Raw genomic sequence first — 17026 nt, forward strand, 5'->3', positions numbered from 1 at the left:
AATCTCACTTGATAGGGAGAAACGAACTGACTCAGGTTACCCTCCCGATCATACAGTGCTGCTGAGTCATATTAATAAATATGTGACTACACTGCTACTCATAACAAGCCCAGAGCTTAAGTTTCACCGGGGGATGTGAGACACAAAACACGCGGAAAGCAAACACGTGAAATATCTCTCATTTTGGAATCCGGCTCTGAACGTTCACTTTAATACACCCAAAGAAACGCAGCCACATCCACGGGTCGGTGCTCCTTCGTCTCTTCTCCTAATGCTGTCTTAGTCGGATTCAGACTGAAACATACGGAATGTGCGTAAAGAGCCGCTTATGCTGGACGCAAACTGCTCTGCCCAGCGGGCGCCGTCGCGTTTGCTACCTGCGTTCCTCTCCAAGGATGATAAGGCGCATCGATGCACTCGTCCCCGACCTCGTTCCTCCGTGCCATAATTATAACACCATTTTTTTCCTCGGCGATCCCGAAGCCGATCTCTGTTTTTTTCCGCGCGCACGCGTGTGTGTGGATTGTGTTCATCTTTAACCTGCCATCACTGTAGCCCCCCGCGTTGCGTTGGCGCTGCGGATCTAGCCTACAAGAACAAGAGCCAGCTCACAGCCGTGGAAACAAGCGAATCAATTTAGGGAAGAGCAGGAAAAAAAAAGAGGAGAGACTGATAGCGAGGTTGGGAAACTGACGATCGGAGAGGGGGAGAGAAAACATCGACCTCACGCCGCAGACGCCGAAACATTAAGGTAGGCTATTTTGGCTGTACAGGTAGAAGGGAGTGAAATGGCTGGTGTAATTATTACATTTGTTACCTAATCGAGAGTGATGCTGAAAACAGTCATGAGATGCCAAAGGAGGGGACAAGAAATTGAGTGTGGCAAAAAGCTGAGATGCATAACAATTTAAGCAAATAATTAACATGAGCACACAGTCCACGTCGATGCCAGTGGAATAAATCTGTGCTAGTTGCATTTAAAGGAATCGCTTCTACGCGCAAACCTATGTATTGCACATCTACACAGGTGATATTTCCCAGTCAGCAATGAACCTAAAGGTTATTTTGCGTGCAGTCGTGTTGTTATGCCGCCGAAGAGAGGATGGATGCAAGCCATTTTGTAATGCAGCATGTGCAGAATTAGGCCTATTCAGAATTTCAATTGCGTTCCCGAGAAGGTGCGCCGTAGTGAGCGCAGCTGCATAGATGAATAAGGCCATTCTGTTCAATTGTAGGAGATATTATGCTACAGGCTATATGATGAGGAGAGATTGCAGATCAGAGGTTGCGACTGCAGGGTAGAAAAACATGGGCAAGTTATGGGTTTTTGAGATGTGATGGAAAAAAATAAGAAAAATAGGGGGAAGAAGAAAAAAAATACAACAACTTGCAATTGTTAAAAGTCTGAAGACGTTTGCTAGAGCTTGTCTTTTTTTTCCCTCTCTCTCCCTCTCTCTAACAGTGGTTGATGTATCCATACTGGTGAAATGCGTCCCATCCATCCTACCCCAATTCCCACGTCCTGAATCAATCTGGTGTTGTCATAGTTACAGTAGATGATCTTGGCCCTGCTGCACCTGTGTCGCTTTGTGTTCATCTTGAGCATCTGTAAATACATGAGGTCTAATTGGGGCTTGTATTCAAAAAAGCAACCCACAGCCTCAGTTTATATTGAAAACAACAGCACCACAATTTTTTTTCTCCATTTTTCTGTTTTTTGGCCTCTTCATAAACCTTAATGACAGTTGTGGAGTGGAAGACATTGATACAATCAGGCACTCGCGATGATGTGATTGGTTTGTAGCAGTTGGTCAGCAGCTTTTAGCTAATTTGTCTTTTAACGAGTGAGCGATCTCTCAGGCCTGATCGAATAATCAATATCTACATCGTTGCAATCTGCTTTTGACACGAACACAAAGGGCTAAAATAAAAAAAAACAAACAAACAAAAAAAACAAAGAGAGAGAGAGAGAGAGAGATTCATTTAAGTGAAATTGGCTTGAAGAATTTAATGTGGCCAGTGTTTCAGCTATGTCAAGAAGCCCTAGAAAACACATTTTGCACAAAGATCAGAAAGAAGGCCAACTGCGACAGGATCAGATGGGCCAAGATTCTAGAAATAAAGACCATCGCAGTGTATTTTGTAGCTCTCGAGCTCTCCTTTTGTCAAGAACTTAAAGATGGCAGGTGAAGTCAACAGGCATGTTTGCAGGTTCAAGGTCTCTCCCACAATACAGCTCTTTACAATACAATGTGGTGCTCTCCGCTGACTGGTTGCACCACCTCATTTAGTGACATTTCCCATGTAATGCAACGAACAAATGCAGCTCAAGTGCTTAACTGTACTTAAGGGAAAAAATGCTGCATTAAACAACTTATTGATTACAAGGGCCAGCTGGTTTTTAATTCAAGGGGAATGCATCTTTCCCTCAGTGATGCAATGAAGGAAGCAAGTTTGTTTTAACAAAAGGCTGTGTGTGGGGCCAAAACTTCACCATTAGCTTACATTTCTTTCTAGACTTCAAGTGTCATGAAAGTGGCTGGAGGAATTTGGAAATACTTTCCATCCAGCTGTGTTTATATGATACTTTGTACACCGCTCAATTTAAAAGGAAAAAAAAGGGAGGAAAGAAAGGCATAGCACCACCATCGCTGTGTGTTTTTAATGAAGTAGCAGCGTATGAAACACTGGTACTTCTTTGGCCGGCTGAATATTAATGATGTTTTGCTTTGATGCTTTCATGAATCATTGCAACTATCAGACCTCTACTCTGAATCAGATACAATTCTGATGTCTAAGAGAGCCAGTCAGATTATTGAAATGCATAATTAGCTGTGAGATGGGGATGAGTGGGAGACTCTTCAAGGAAGGACAACAGTGTAAAGAGCACCATAATGAGGACTGGTGCAAAGGAGCTGCTTACTGTAATATTTAGGTTTATTTGTATTCACACGTCTACATTCATTAGCTTATCTGGGATGTACGTATGTGCTGTCATTTCTTTGTGTCAGTTACAGTTATGATGGTCGTAGATCTGGATGTGGGCATGTGTCGAAGAGAGAGAATGAGACAGGGCGAGAGAGTCAGTGGGATGTGCAAAGCATCTGAAAAAAGTCTATTTTTAGCGTACATTCCCTTACGAGCTTTCTTAATAGCTGCTTTAACTTCTTCGAAGTATGTTTTAGATGAAAACCAATGTTGACCTGATCCTCAGACCTTGACCATTAAGATTCGTTGCAGATTTGTTCCTGCTGTTGTTATGCTGAAGGCCAAAGTTCAACCCTGTTCTATCTCCTATGAACAGAATTCCAAAATTCAGCTTTGGCTTTTCTTACCGAGTGTGTTATAATAGCAAATACTGCAAGCATACACTATAAGCTTTGAGTTAAATGCATTTTGATTTAGACAGCAAAGGCGCTGTTTATCCATTTTGGACACAAAATGTTGATCAAGCTCAGCTAAACACAGTAATGTGGAATAGGGCACTGGACAGTAAAAACACAAGATGGTGAGTGAGCAGGTTGCCACAGCAACAGTGTTTCTAGGCGCATGCATCGTCGCTGCATAGGAGAGGAGATGCTAAGGACTGCCATGGAGCTGTTTCATAAAAAAAGAAAGAATAAACAGTTTATTACATTAATAAGAGATTCTTTTATTTTTTTAAATGCATCCAAGAGTTATTTTAAATGCCATATCGATAGAGGTGACATTGTGTTTATATTAGTGTCAGGAAACAAGGATCTTTTATCATTTGTTCTCAGACATGACAGACTTGTGACTGCCAGAGTCATAGTGACGAGAATTATGTGCTTGAGAAAACAATGAGCACTTTCTCTTTCTAATCATTATAAGGGGAACAGCCCAAGCATTTCTAAATTTAGTGAGTCTGCTGATGCTCGCAGCCATTTCTGTTGCAAGATGTGTGTGTGTGACACTCGATTAACCAAAAACAAGGCTTTTGAAAAACACAATGCACATTCAGGAATTCAACCCCCCCCCCCCCCCCCCCCCCCCCTCCAAAACAAACAGAAAGGCTTATTTTGCACCATTTTTTCCTCTTTCTGTATAATCCAGTTGTCATATTCATGTCTGGTTCATCAGTTTTAGTTGTTGGGGGAATCTTGTCCGATTTAGCGTGGCATATTGGGCACCGCATGTGCATTGCAGTAAAATGTCAAGAGTCAATAATCATTCCTTCATGTCTTAATTTCTAAACTACTGCATGCAGGCATCATTTGTTACCTCATTTGTAATGCTGTGCTGCTGATTCATGATGGATTGCATGAATTTCTGCATTAACCTTAGGGCCACATGGACTTGTAACTGCATACAACCACTTTGCATTCTTTGGGAATGTGAGAGTCTACCTCTGTCAGTGCGTATTTGGCTTGAAGAATGCCAGTATCATAAAGTGGATGCTGCAGCACCTGTGACCCAACTTGCAGTTTTAGAATTTTGTGTCCATTTCAGACCATGACCCTGATGTTAGGTTTAAACCTAAATGGCAGCTGACTCAGTGGTTGATAGACATGTCTTTAGAATAGAAAATTGTACCATTATTCCAGAGGAGATATTGGTGATATTTAGAGATTTTCAGTTCAGTTCTGCAAATAGTCGCATGTGTGTGCTAGGCTTGTAAAGTAAATCTTTCTGCACTGTGCACTCACTTGACCTCCTTCCTCTCTCTTCTTTTGTCTCTTCCCTTACAGGGAGAACCAACAGTCTCCATCGTGACAACACTTTCACAAGCAAATCCTCCCCTAAATTTGATTTCTCTTCTAATAATTGTCATGGGAAGAAAATGCAGAGTTCTCTAAAATGAAAAATTGAGAAAGCCCAAGTATTTGATTACCAAGGAACTATGAGCAAAAGCAAAGTAAGAATCTATTATTGATAAAGTCTTTAATATAGCATTGCACTTTTTTCCTCAGTTTTTAAGTGGCTGCTTGAAGGAGCAAAAGAGAATCAGAGCGTTAAATATGAACATCAAGATAAGCACCTGAAGTCGCTTGATTGGAGGTGACCTATCAACTTCTTAGCAATAGGGGTAGGTCATGACTCAGTTGCCATGCGTGTTGTCATGGTGACCAGTCCAGGTACCCCTTTCCCCCTCCTCTGGTTGGTCCAACTTTTGTTGTGGTTTCACAACCATGGACCTCAGCTGACAGAGGCAGCACCCCCGTGCCCCTCCCCCTGTATCTGCTCCAATCAGGCAAGCCGTGTCATCTGTACAAGGAGGAGTTTAGATCAAATCCCTGACAGTATTTCAGAGAACACAAGATACCTCAATCTACAAGAGAACTCAATTCAGGTAATTTTGGTTTCATCCACAAATGGAAAACACATTAAGACTTTAAAGATAGATACCTTGAGAGCATTATGTTTAATTTTGCTACAATATGCCTCCCTTTTATTTGTTTCCACACTAGGTGATCAAGTCTGATACATTTAAGCATCTGCGACATTTGGAAATCCTCCAGCTCTCAAAGAACCACATCCGACAGATTGAGGTGGGAGCTTTTAATGGTCTTCCTAACCTCAATACACTGGAGCTTTTTGACAACCGTCTTACAGTGGTGCCATCCCAAGCTTTTGAGTATCTAAGCAAGCTAAGGGAACTATGGCTAAGAAACAACCCAATCGAGACGCTGCCGGCGTTTGCCTTTCATCGTGTTCCCTCTTTACGGCGTCTTGACCTAGGGGAACTCAGGAAGCTGGATTTCATCTCAGAGGCTGCCTTTGAAGGTCTGATAAACTTGCGCTTCTTGAATCTTGGCATGTGTGGCTTGAAGGACATACCTAACCTCACCCCATTAGTGCGACTAGAGGAGTTGGAGCTATCAGGGAACCAGCTCGGGATAGTCCGGCCTGGATCCTTCCAGGGTCTAGTTTCACTTCGCAAGCTGTGGCTAATGCACTCCAGAGTGTCAGTCATTGAACGCAATGCCTTTGATGATCTCAAAAACTTGGAGGAGCTGAACCTCTCTCACAATTCCCTGCATTCCCTGCCTCATGACCTCTTCACCCCTCTGCACCAGTTGGAGAGGGTACATCTAAACCATAACCCTTGGGTTTGTAACTGTGACGTTCTCTGGCTCAGCTGGTGGCTGAAAGAAACAGTTCCCAGCAACACCACTTGTTGTGCTCGCTGCCACGCACCCCCAGGTCTAAAGGGCAAGTACATTGGAGAACTAGACCAGAGCCACTTTACCTGCTATGCCCCAGTGATTGTTGAGCCACCCACTGACCTCAATGTCACTGAAGGCATGGCTGCTGAGCTGAAATGTCGTACTGGAACGTCAATGACCTCCGTGAACTGGTTCACTCCAAATGGCACGCTGATGACCCACGGATCATACCGAGTTAGGATCTCAGTGCTCCATGACGGAACACTGAACTTCACAAATGTGACCATGCAAGACACAGGACAGTACACTTGCATGGTAACCAACTCTGCTGGAAATACCACTGCATCCGCCGTTCTCAATGTATCTGCTTCGGACCCCAGCAACACCTACAGCTATTTCACCACCGTCACTGTGGAAACACTAGAGCCAAGAACAGACGAGGAGGAGTCTGCAAGACAGTATATTAACGAGACCTTCATAGATTTTCCTAATCCTACTGTCCACCAACCTGGTGTTACTATAACGCCTTCTCTCTCTTCTCTCTCCTCACTGTCTCCACGAATCAATAGAGCTCCTGAAAATACAGTGACTGAGCCCCCAGAACATGTAACTAACATTCCAGGCCTGGATGATGTAATGAAAACAACTAAGATCATCATTGGTTGCTTTGTGGCCATTACTTTCATGGCAGCAGTAATGTTGGTGGTCTTCTATAAACTCCGTAAGCAACACCAGCTACACAAGCACCACGGCCCAGCCAGAGCCATTGAAATTGTGAATGTAGAGGATGAGATCGGAGCCGGAGCAGGAAGTGGCATCTCAGGTGGTTCGACAATGAATTCTGGAACAGGTGGAGAAGGAACCCTACGGATACATCATCCAGAAATAGTCAACCTTCCCAACATTGGTCGTACCGATACGCTAAACCATTACTACAAGACACATCATTTTAACAACAATGTGATGGGTCTTAGTATTGGCACTGAAGGGATGGGGCCAGGAGGGATCCTGAGTAACAAGAGCCAGCAAGGTCAAGATATTCCTATCTCCTGTACCTCTGTCCCGATCTCAACATCCAACTTGCTCACCTCATCAGGCAACGGCACCAACACCATCCCCAGTTCGATGTCCCCACCACTCCCCATGTCTCTGCCTATGCCTACCATGGGCTTACATGGATCGATCAAGGGTTTCATGGGCCAAAGCCAGAATCCACAAATGGAACCTCTTCTTTTCAAGGGGAGTTCGAAGGAAAATGTACAAGAGACTCAAATCTAACAGCAAAAGTGAGAGTATTGAGTGAGAGTGAGTGAGAGAGAGTTGACGACAGAGAGGGGATTGATCTTGGGTTTATGCGCAGAATGATTAGACACTAGAGTGCACTGACATTACACTAGGAAAGAGGATAGACTGAAACGGCAATACACAAACACATAGACTTATCTGTGACAGTGTACTGAGCCAAGGATTACCACAATGGCCCACTTGTGTTTGTAGTAACGATCATGGCCATGGAGATCAAGGAATGGACATTGCTACAATGTAAATCTGTGCCAAAGCAAATGTTTTTTGCAGTTTCTACAAGCTGTGTCCTCATAGGAAAAAAAAAATAGCCTTTCAGAGTAATCAGTCCCCAAACCGTTGTTGGCCAGCAGAGTTGAAAGACACGCACAGCACTTGCCACACTGAAGATCAGAGATATTGCAGAATAAAATCCAAGAGACATTTTTCTTCCTCAAAAAACCACGAGCCACATTCTCTCTCTAGTGACTCAAAAGACTCCCTCAAGGTGAAAATTATGTAGGCATAAATAGATGGACAAAAGGGTACAGTGCAAACTACTGTGAAAAATCCACAAATTATATAAATATATTTTCATCTAAATATGTATCATTGCAGACTCTGATGCAGACATATTTTGGGGTGGATGTATAAGCTGGTATAGTTTGTTTCTTTGTGAATAATCAGGGGCGGCGATAGTTGAGGTTTGTTATGATATGTTTTAAGTTTGGCTACTTCTCAGAAACATAAGGGCTCAATTGCAACACTCATTGTGAATCTTTGAATTGGCTTTGTGGCATAAAGTCCATTTAGGTTGTATTACAGTAAATGCAGATCTCTGTTTGACAAACTTTTGTCTGTTGTTTCAGTAATAATCATTACAAACTTTTGTGTTCTGAAAGTGTATTATGTATTTTGTAAAAGCCAGCTTCTTGGTATTTGAATTGACAATTCTGATACTTAAATGCCAGCATCAATTAATGGTAAAAACAAACACGAACAGGTAATCCAATGCAATGACCTGTAAGGGTAAATTAAAGTGTTGACAATGTGTTATTTGAATCAGATCAGTAGCCAGATATTTGCTTTTAGACTGGAATTTGATATGATCTCCTTGCTCGTGGTTACCATAATCATGCCATGAAATGCTGTCATAAGGATGAGTCGACATCTATCTGCAGCAGCTTTCAAGAAGGGAGTGAACATCCATCTTAAGAAGATTGGAATGAAAGGAAATGTACAGTATATTAATAATAATAATGTCTGGTTGTATGACAATTGTAAGATCCACATTTTTAAAGTGTAACTTTCATATGTTAAATGCCATTTACGCTTCTTGCGTTTCAACTATGTATTTCTTTATTTTTGTTAGTTTGATATAATGTGTACAGTTGTCTAGCCATGTATCATTACGTGTGAAATAAATCAATCATATATTGGGTTGTATCGGGTCAATATGGCAACCACGCAGGTTAAGAGTGAGACATTGTGCCGTTCTCTGTGCTAAAACCTGGATTGAATGTATGGTTAGTGGTTTAGCCATTAGTCACCCTGGTAATGACACGTACTGTTAACGCGGTCAGACAGGCTTTTAGCGACTTGCCTGTGGATGGGCTACACTTCTGGTTTTGGAAGATGAATGTTTTCATGATCTAATCCTTTAATGAAGGCGGGTTTGTCAAAAATTAGTCTTCGCCCATGGTAATTCTTCTGCTCTTGTGCTGACAAAGTTTGAAATGTGAACAGACAATTAAGGAAAAGTAATGTTTGTTGCAATTGAGCGCAAACTGGACAAGTAACCAGTTATTCCAGACAATGGAAAATCAGTGTTGACTGTAATGAAGGTCTAATTTTGCTGGGATGTGTGTGTGTGTGTGTGTGTCCCTCAAAGCTACACATTGTATATGAGGTATTTTCTATTCAAAAGAAGGATTTTGCCATTAGCAATGAGCTCATGCGTTCTGGAAGAAGGCATAAAATGAAGTATTGATAGTAACAGTGATGATAATAAGAGTGATGCTGCTAGACAAAATCCAGAATCGGCTCTCACATTGTTATATCTGTGAAAGGAACATCTTCTAATGCTAGCAAGCTAAGGCATTTTTCAAGTATGCCTTGAACATATGTATTGATTTTTTTGTAACTTGGATTGTCTAAACTGCAGCCATTTCTCTATTATTTCTCAACCTTATGTTATTATTTCTGGTCATAAATATAATTTAAAAAAAATATATAGTCAATGTAAATCTGCAACCTGTCCAACAGATTTAGAGGGCAGGATTTGACTGTATCCCCACAGAGACACAAAAAGAATCTAAATTAATTCTAAAGACGTAACATATGGCTGCCCCCTTGATGTGCTACATTTGGTGCTCCGTCGTCAAATTTCAAAGAGCATACTAGATACCTCCTTGTGTGCCGGGAATGAGGGTACATTTCTCCACGTTAACCGTGGAACAAATCTTTTACCTGAACATTACTGTAGCAATGTTTTATTATGATGATGATGACTCACCTAATCAGCATGGAAATGTTCCTTTCAAATCTCTGAGCATCCGTAAAACACGACATGCAAGGTTATCATCGTTATTATTAACGTTTGAAGGAAACGCAGATGGCTTTTGTTGCATCTTAGTATTGTGGCTGCCATTGTACTCTGTGTTCGATGCTACTGCAGAGAAAGCTCATTCTCGTAATGTTCAGAACTATATGACCCCTTTTAATGAAGTTGACAAGCTTGAGACTGTACATACCGATCATCTGTACCTAACTGTAGCATTGAGTTTGGCTACAGATGGAGTTCTGACATGTTTGTATCCTCTGCATCACCCATTGCTTACAATGGATGCTTCTGTCCAAGTGACATTTATTGGTTTGTTGGAGGCAAAACTCCTTAATGAAATGGATTATGGTATCTGAGACACCAAATTGCGAGACAAGAAAGTGGACTGACCTTTTGGTTCTTTAAAGGTAAGCTGTTCTGTTTGATAAAACAATATTAAAAAGATAGTCTGCTTTAAAAGATTTGAAAGAGAAATGTGCAAAGCAACAGAACTTTTAGATTCCTTTACACAAAAAAACTATATATAAAAATGTCATGTGTTTTCTTTTCTTTTTCTTTTGTGTTTTATTTCCAGTTGTTGGTTGTATCTTAGTATGTGGTATTATCAGTTTGGGCCTTTATGGATTGTCATTAAATGTCATTTTTTCCCCTTCAGAAATTCATCCAGGTACACAGTGTGACAGAAGAGTGTATTTCTTGAGTTATAGCAAAATCAACATGTGCAATATTTACACTTCAATGACTGTCATGCAGTGACTGAGAGGTATTTTATTTCGCTGTTTACTATTTGTGTGATTTCAGTTTTCTGCTTCCTGTAAGGATATAGTCTTTTATTAGAAACATACCACTTTCCTTTTTTGTTGTGATTTCATTCTACAGAACACAACCACAACTATTCTAAATATGAAATGCATTAACAAGTTTAAAATGACAAATGACCTTTCAAATAAGTTATTGCGTGAACTTTTATAATATAAAAGGAAAAATATGTCAAGTATAATTGTGTTTAAACTTTATTTTCTGACCTACTTTTCGTTTACTACACACGTTTGCTTTTTCAGAGGTTAATCAGGAAAGAGGAAATACTTTCAAAATAAGGTTTTGGATCAACACTATGGCTTGCCCCAGTCATGTTAAAAATAATTACATTTAGAAGTATCTTTTAGTACGGAAATGTAATTTTGTTTCTTGCAGAATTATAGCAAACATGGCTATATACACTCACTGGTCACTTTATTAGAGTTAGTACAGGCTGGGACCACCTTTTGTCTTCAGAACTGTTTTAATTCTTAATAGCATAGATTCAACAAGATGCTAAAAGCATTGCTCAGAGGTTTGGGTCCATATTGACATGAAAACATCACACAGGTGATGATGATGTGAAACCACATTCCAAAACCTTGAAATTTGGGGACAGTGAACTCATTTTCATGTTCAAAAAAACCGCTTTGAGATGATTTGAACTTTCTGATATGGCAGGTTATCCTGTTGAAAGCAGCATTATAAGATGGATACACTGTGGTTATAATATGATGGGCATGATCAGCAGCAATACTCAGGTATGTTGTGATGTTTTTAAACGATGCTTAGTGTGTACTAAGGGTCCCAAGGTGTGACAAAGAATATCCCCCACACCATTATACCACCATGAGCAATGTCGTTTATGCCAAATTCAAACCCTATTATATTGATATATATCATATGTTGCAGCAGAATTGGACACTTATCAGACCAGGCAATGCTTTTCCAATTTTCTATTCTCCAATTATGGTGAGCCTGTGTGAACTGTAGCCTCAGTTTCCAGTTTCTTCTGCTGCTTAAGCTTATTTCACAGCGTTGTGCACTCAGATACACTCTACTCCATACCTTGGTTGTAATCAGTGAATATTTAAGTGACTGTAGCCTTACTGCCAGCTTAAAGCAGTCTGGGCATTCTCCTTTGACCTCTGGTATTTCAGTCCTGAGAACTAAATGAACGATTTTCTGTTTTTTCTGACCGTTGTCTGTATACCATAGAGATGGTTATGTTAGAACACCCCAGGAAATACTCAAATACTCAGACCAGCCACGTGGCACCACCAACCATGTAAAAGGACATTCAGAGTTACTTAAGTCACTTTTCTCTAATATTTCGATATTTGTTTTTTAATGTCAACAGGTTGACTTGACCATGTCTACACCTAAATGAGTTGAGGTGCTGCCATGTGAAAAATGATCTGTTATACTTTGCTGATTGAAATCATAAAAACAGATACATTTTTATCATTTATTTTGGAAATGATCTTTCTAGCAACATTGCAATTAAAGAACAAACATTTAACACAAAGTGCTCCACAACATCACCTGCAGTCTAGAGTTGGCCTACATCAAAGTACAACTGACACACACTTCATACTAGCTGCATTTGCTTTAACTGAGCTATACAGAAAAAAGAAGGTACACAAAGGTCATACCACTAAGTCCATAATTAAGGTGTACTAATTGAATAAGAGGTGCTGGTGTGCCAATCACAATCTAACAAATTCAACAAAAAAAACTAACAACTCTGGAATCACTATAGCGTGGAAACCACGTTAGTAAATCAACTGGTGCTTTGTGTTATATTAGGGTAATTATAAATTACCCACTCTGCCAATTTTTATTACTAGTATAAATTTACTTACAAACAGGCTAAAAAGGGAAATCAAACAAACAATCACTTCTTTCCGGTGATTAGACATTTTCCATGCAAGGCAACTGTGAAACGACTCAGTGGCTATGACACCAACATGAACAGAACTATGCGTCTGACACTGTGGCTTATTCTTGTTCTGCATCATTATCACTACTTCTTTTTCTGAAAGGGTTGATTGTGTGTTGTAAAGTGTTCTTAAGCTAAGTGAAATGAGGTGAGACTGTATACGCAATCACAGTCTTGTCTGCAAGATGTATCATAAGTTCAAGCCGCATTATAAAACAAGTTCAAGGGAATAAGCATTGCAATAAGTGTTGCATCAGCTATAAGCCATAACCATGAATCTGAATGTGTTTAGATAAAATGTTTGGACCTTACATCGGGGAGATTGTATCTGAAATATCTTTGGGGGCACTATGTAAAGTCATTTTCTTGAATGTAATTGTCCTTGGCTTGTACTCCGGTCTCCAGAGACCTCAGTCCCCACGAGATGTCTTACACATAATGTTAAAGGCTTGCACACCAAAATAGCAATAGACAACACAGCTTCAGTATAATATGGTTAGGCTCTATTGAAGTATTTCTGAAGCCAGTAAAGACATCAAAAGAAATGTTCTGTAACACCATGAGAACACCATGAGATGACACATCTTGAAGCATATTATAATTATCTGTTCTGTAGCATTTTTCCTGTTTGTCAGCTTGTATTAATAGCGAGCAAACATATGGTACGGAGAATGTGCAAGACTTGACTTGAATTTGTCCTTTTTCTGCCATGTTTGAAAAGAGCAATACTCACATGGAGCGAGGGGGGTGTGAGAGCGAGAAAAGAGTGTGTATGCTGCAGAAAAAAATGCATTAAAATGTGCCGAAGATGAAAGAGAAATGCTCAAAAGCGAATACAGTTTTAGCATTCTGTGATCTTGGCGTGCATATAATGTAATGCAAGAGGGGTACATTTAAATTAGCAAAGGTGGAATTTAAAATACCGGTTTCATCCCTTGCAGCAAGAAACAACCACAGTCCACAGGAGGTTTATATATCAACAAAAATCTCCACTTGTAATTTTAAACTGTGCTTTCTATTAAAAGGGAAAGAGGAAAACCTGATTTCTGTTTGCAAAATTCTCCCTGTGCAATCACATCTCCTTTGCACAGTTGTAGAGCAGTCATTTCCTATAAATCCACTGTGCCTGCACTATCCTCTCCTCTTCCCTTCTCCCTTCAAATCCAATAACCTCCCAGCTGTGTGTTTCTCCAGGGATTCCCCCAGCTCCCCTGGCCCACAGACAGACTGCAGAATCTGTGGGGAACCTGACACAACATAAACTCCACTGTGAAGCAGAGGTGTCAGAGTCTGTGGGCTGCATCGAGGAGCCATGGAAATGCAAAGGCCTTTTTATTTCTTCACACTTTAAAGGTTGAAGGGACAAATGCATGCGTAAAACACAAGAGTAAAGTGTTCGATATGAATGTGTGAAAAAGTACAACCTATGACCTATTTATTCATTGTAATGTGAAGATTCACTAACTACTGTCGGGCTTAACTCTGGCTAAGGAAGCATGAGAAAAGCTGTATGGAATTATATGAGAAAAATGTGACACTGACCCACTTGGGTATAGTTTATGCAAGACGGGTAAAAGGAAACCAGTGGCCCTTTGATTTAAAGTCTGCTCTTTAAAGATTCATTTTTGACTGTTACATGAAAGTATGTGCTTACTACTGATGTACTTTGAGGGCTTTTTTATACTGTACTGAACATACAGTGCTTTGCTTTTATTTTGGTCTATATTTAGACCCCCTCAGTATTATTAAGAGGCATTGAGCAGATCTTTTTTGTTTGGTGATACAGTTTCATTTTTCACCCAAAATAACTCAATTATTAATCCAGGCATAGAAGATAAACAAACATACCATAGGGAGACTCTTTTTGCTAGACATGTATAGCCATCTCGTGTAACTTGCAAGCACTCACAAGCCCTTGTAACCCCAGACAGTTCTTTCCCTCTACTGGGGATAAAACACTCAACCTGACCAACAAGACTTGTCACCCGGAAAAAAAAGCTGTATATCTTTCTCTCCACTGAATATTGCCAAATGGGTTTGGAAATAGAGCCGCTGCTTTATGTGTGTGGGGAATTAGGCTGATGGCAACTTATGTCTGGTTTGCTTGTGTTCTAAGTTGTTTTTACTCATGCGCAAATACTTTTATTGAAATTAGTATTTCTTACGACTGTTTATGCATAAAATAATGTATATAAGGTAGGGCTGTTCAAAATGTAAAAATAATATAAAGGTGCTTTGGAAATCTGACTATTATTAATAACACATCAGACCATTTTAGAGTCTAATTTTCTGTATTAGGTCAGAGACAAAAATATCTCTTGGTGATGAATCCAAATGACAATCTGAAATAGCCTCTTTGAAAAAACACAAAGCAGGCTTTGTTATATTGCTTTATAATCATGTTATGTGCTACCACAATATAACACAAAGAAACCTCACCAGTGTTTGTTACACTGTAGGGAAGGTATATGGTGGGTGAGGAGGTTTAAAGTAATTACTTTCCTATTAATATTCTCTTTCCAGCATACATCGTAAACTGACACATCCTATGTATTTACTGGAGGAAGATCTGTAGTAAATTGTTCCCCAGTGCATTCACTCCCACATACTAACACATTTTTCAGGCAGTGGAGCTAATGTTGTTATTAGATTATTACACTTACTTGAATATTGATTTGCCGTAACTGCAGGTATAGGGCAATGCCTCTACTTTGCCTTGTTAATGTTGTGGCACTCTATGCATTTAATAGCACTATGAATTATGTAGAGACTTTTAGCCTACTTTGATGCTGTAGTGGTATTCAGATATTCAGCTCTAGCACTCAAGCCAGTGAAGGAGCAAAATATGAAGCCACAGCTAGCAAGCAGATAGCTTAGCACAACAACTTGACATGAGCCAGGGAATGGTATTTTGAATCTCCTGTCCAAAGGTAAAATCAGCTCACCTGCTACTCCACTGCTCATGAATTCGGTGAATAACTTCTAAATCTTTGAATTCATACTTTTTTTTTTTCAAAAGTGGAAAAATTACACACTGTAGCAGTGGTTAGCCCTACAAAGCTAGCTTAGTTAGCAAGAGTAAGAAATAGCACAGCTGATGCTTGATGTACACTCATTTGTCATTAAATATTTTTATACATAATTGTTATGCACAATTATGCACTTAAAAAACATTCAGTGTTTGTGGCAAATGACGTATACAATTACCGTAAATTGCTTCCCTTTTTAAAGTTTGAGTTTAAAGCTAAACTTGTAACTATGTCCTTGAATCCTAGTTTTATTTTTTAGCATAAAATACGGTATATTATCTAATAATTATAGCCTAATTATTATGTTAACTGTGACAACCCAGGTGACAATGGACATGTCTGGACAGGTTGTCATCTCTGAGATAACACCTTGTACCTTGCCTTGCTTACACTAATACTATACTGCCAATTTAGCAACACTGAATCACCTACAACATGTAACTTTGGAGTTATAAAAGAAGACATAACATCTAAGCAAGCTGAGGGAGAAAATGCAAACACTAGACAGAAAGCCCAACTGACAAGCACAGTCAAAACAGATCCATCTTAATGTTAAGCAACAAAGTGACCTGAGAATTTGATCTCCCAAACAGTGGAAGAAATTATAATAAATGCCCAACAATACAACAGTGCAGCAGCACACATGTGACCAAGTCTGCTTATCCATAGTCATTCCAGCAAAGTGTGGGCTAAGCTTGTAGAAGAACAACAAACAACACAGTTTTCTCAGATTTGTGCTCAAAAATTTCTTCTCGTGTTAGGGAGCTGCCTTAAGAACCAGTAGATTAGGAACCTTTGTCGAGTTTAAAGTCAGAATTCTCTGTGTTATGAAAGCGGCTCTCTTTTTACCTGGATAAATCACTGTGATCAATTATACTGAATACACAACCTCAGTTTATATCGTGAGTTTCTGTTCGAATGATCACCTTTTCAAAGATTCTTTTGTTTAAAGAATTTTTTCAATTGCATTGCCACTAGAATGTGCATGTATTCATTTTGTTATTCATAAAATGTCTAAATGTTTTTATTCTTGATTCTAATCTGCTGCTTAATCTGTTTTACACTGCTGGAAGCTGCTAGGAAACAGGACACACATTTAAATCCATTCAGTCAAATTAAGATTAATTTCACTTTGATCTGCTAACAAACTAAAGTGATTTCAATGTCGTCTTTATTAGGCTGTGGGACAGTAACTTTTAATGACTAAACGGATCCATTTTAAAGTTTCAGAACTCTAATTTGCTGCGGTCGCCTTGGACATAAACAGTAGCACTGAGAGCGCACT

The 17026-nt window shown here is 39.8% G+C and overlaps 1 protein-coding gene across 1 annotated transcript; it reads left to right on the forward strand.

Annotated features, from left to right (window-relative positions):
• Nucleotides 1-142: 142 nt before the first annotated feature.
• Nucleotides 143-10972, forward strand: lrrc4bb (leucine rich repeat containing 4Bb). The gene is made up of 3 exons (XM_086303401.1): nt 143-751; nt 4710-5311; nt 5430-10972. Exons 2-3 carry the CDS (start codon nt 5069-5071, stop codon nt 7404-7406), a joined length of 2220 nt encoding a protein of 739 aa, XP_086159527.1. The 5' UTR covers nt 143-751; nt 4710-5068; the 3' UTR covers nt 7407-10972.
• The last annotated feature ends 6054 nt before the right edge of the window (nt 10973-17026 follow it).

This window comes from Aulonocara sp. 'chitande type north' Nkhata Bay, linkage group LG8 (genome assembly GCF_057382095.1).
Source record: "Aulonocara sp. 'chitande type north' Nkhata Bay isolate Kocher_YH1m ecotype deep benthic linkage group LG8, A_spYH_male_GT1.1, whole genome shotgun sequence".
Taxonomy (NCBI): Eukaryota; Metazoa; Chordata; class Actinopteri; order Cichliformes; family Cichlidae; genus Aulonocara; species Aulonocara sp. 'chitande type north' Nkhata Bay.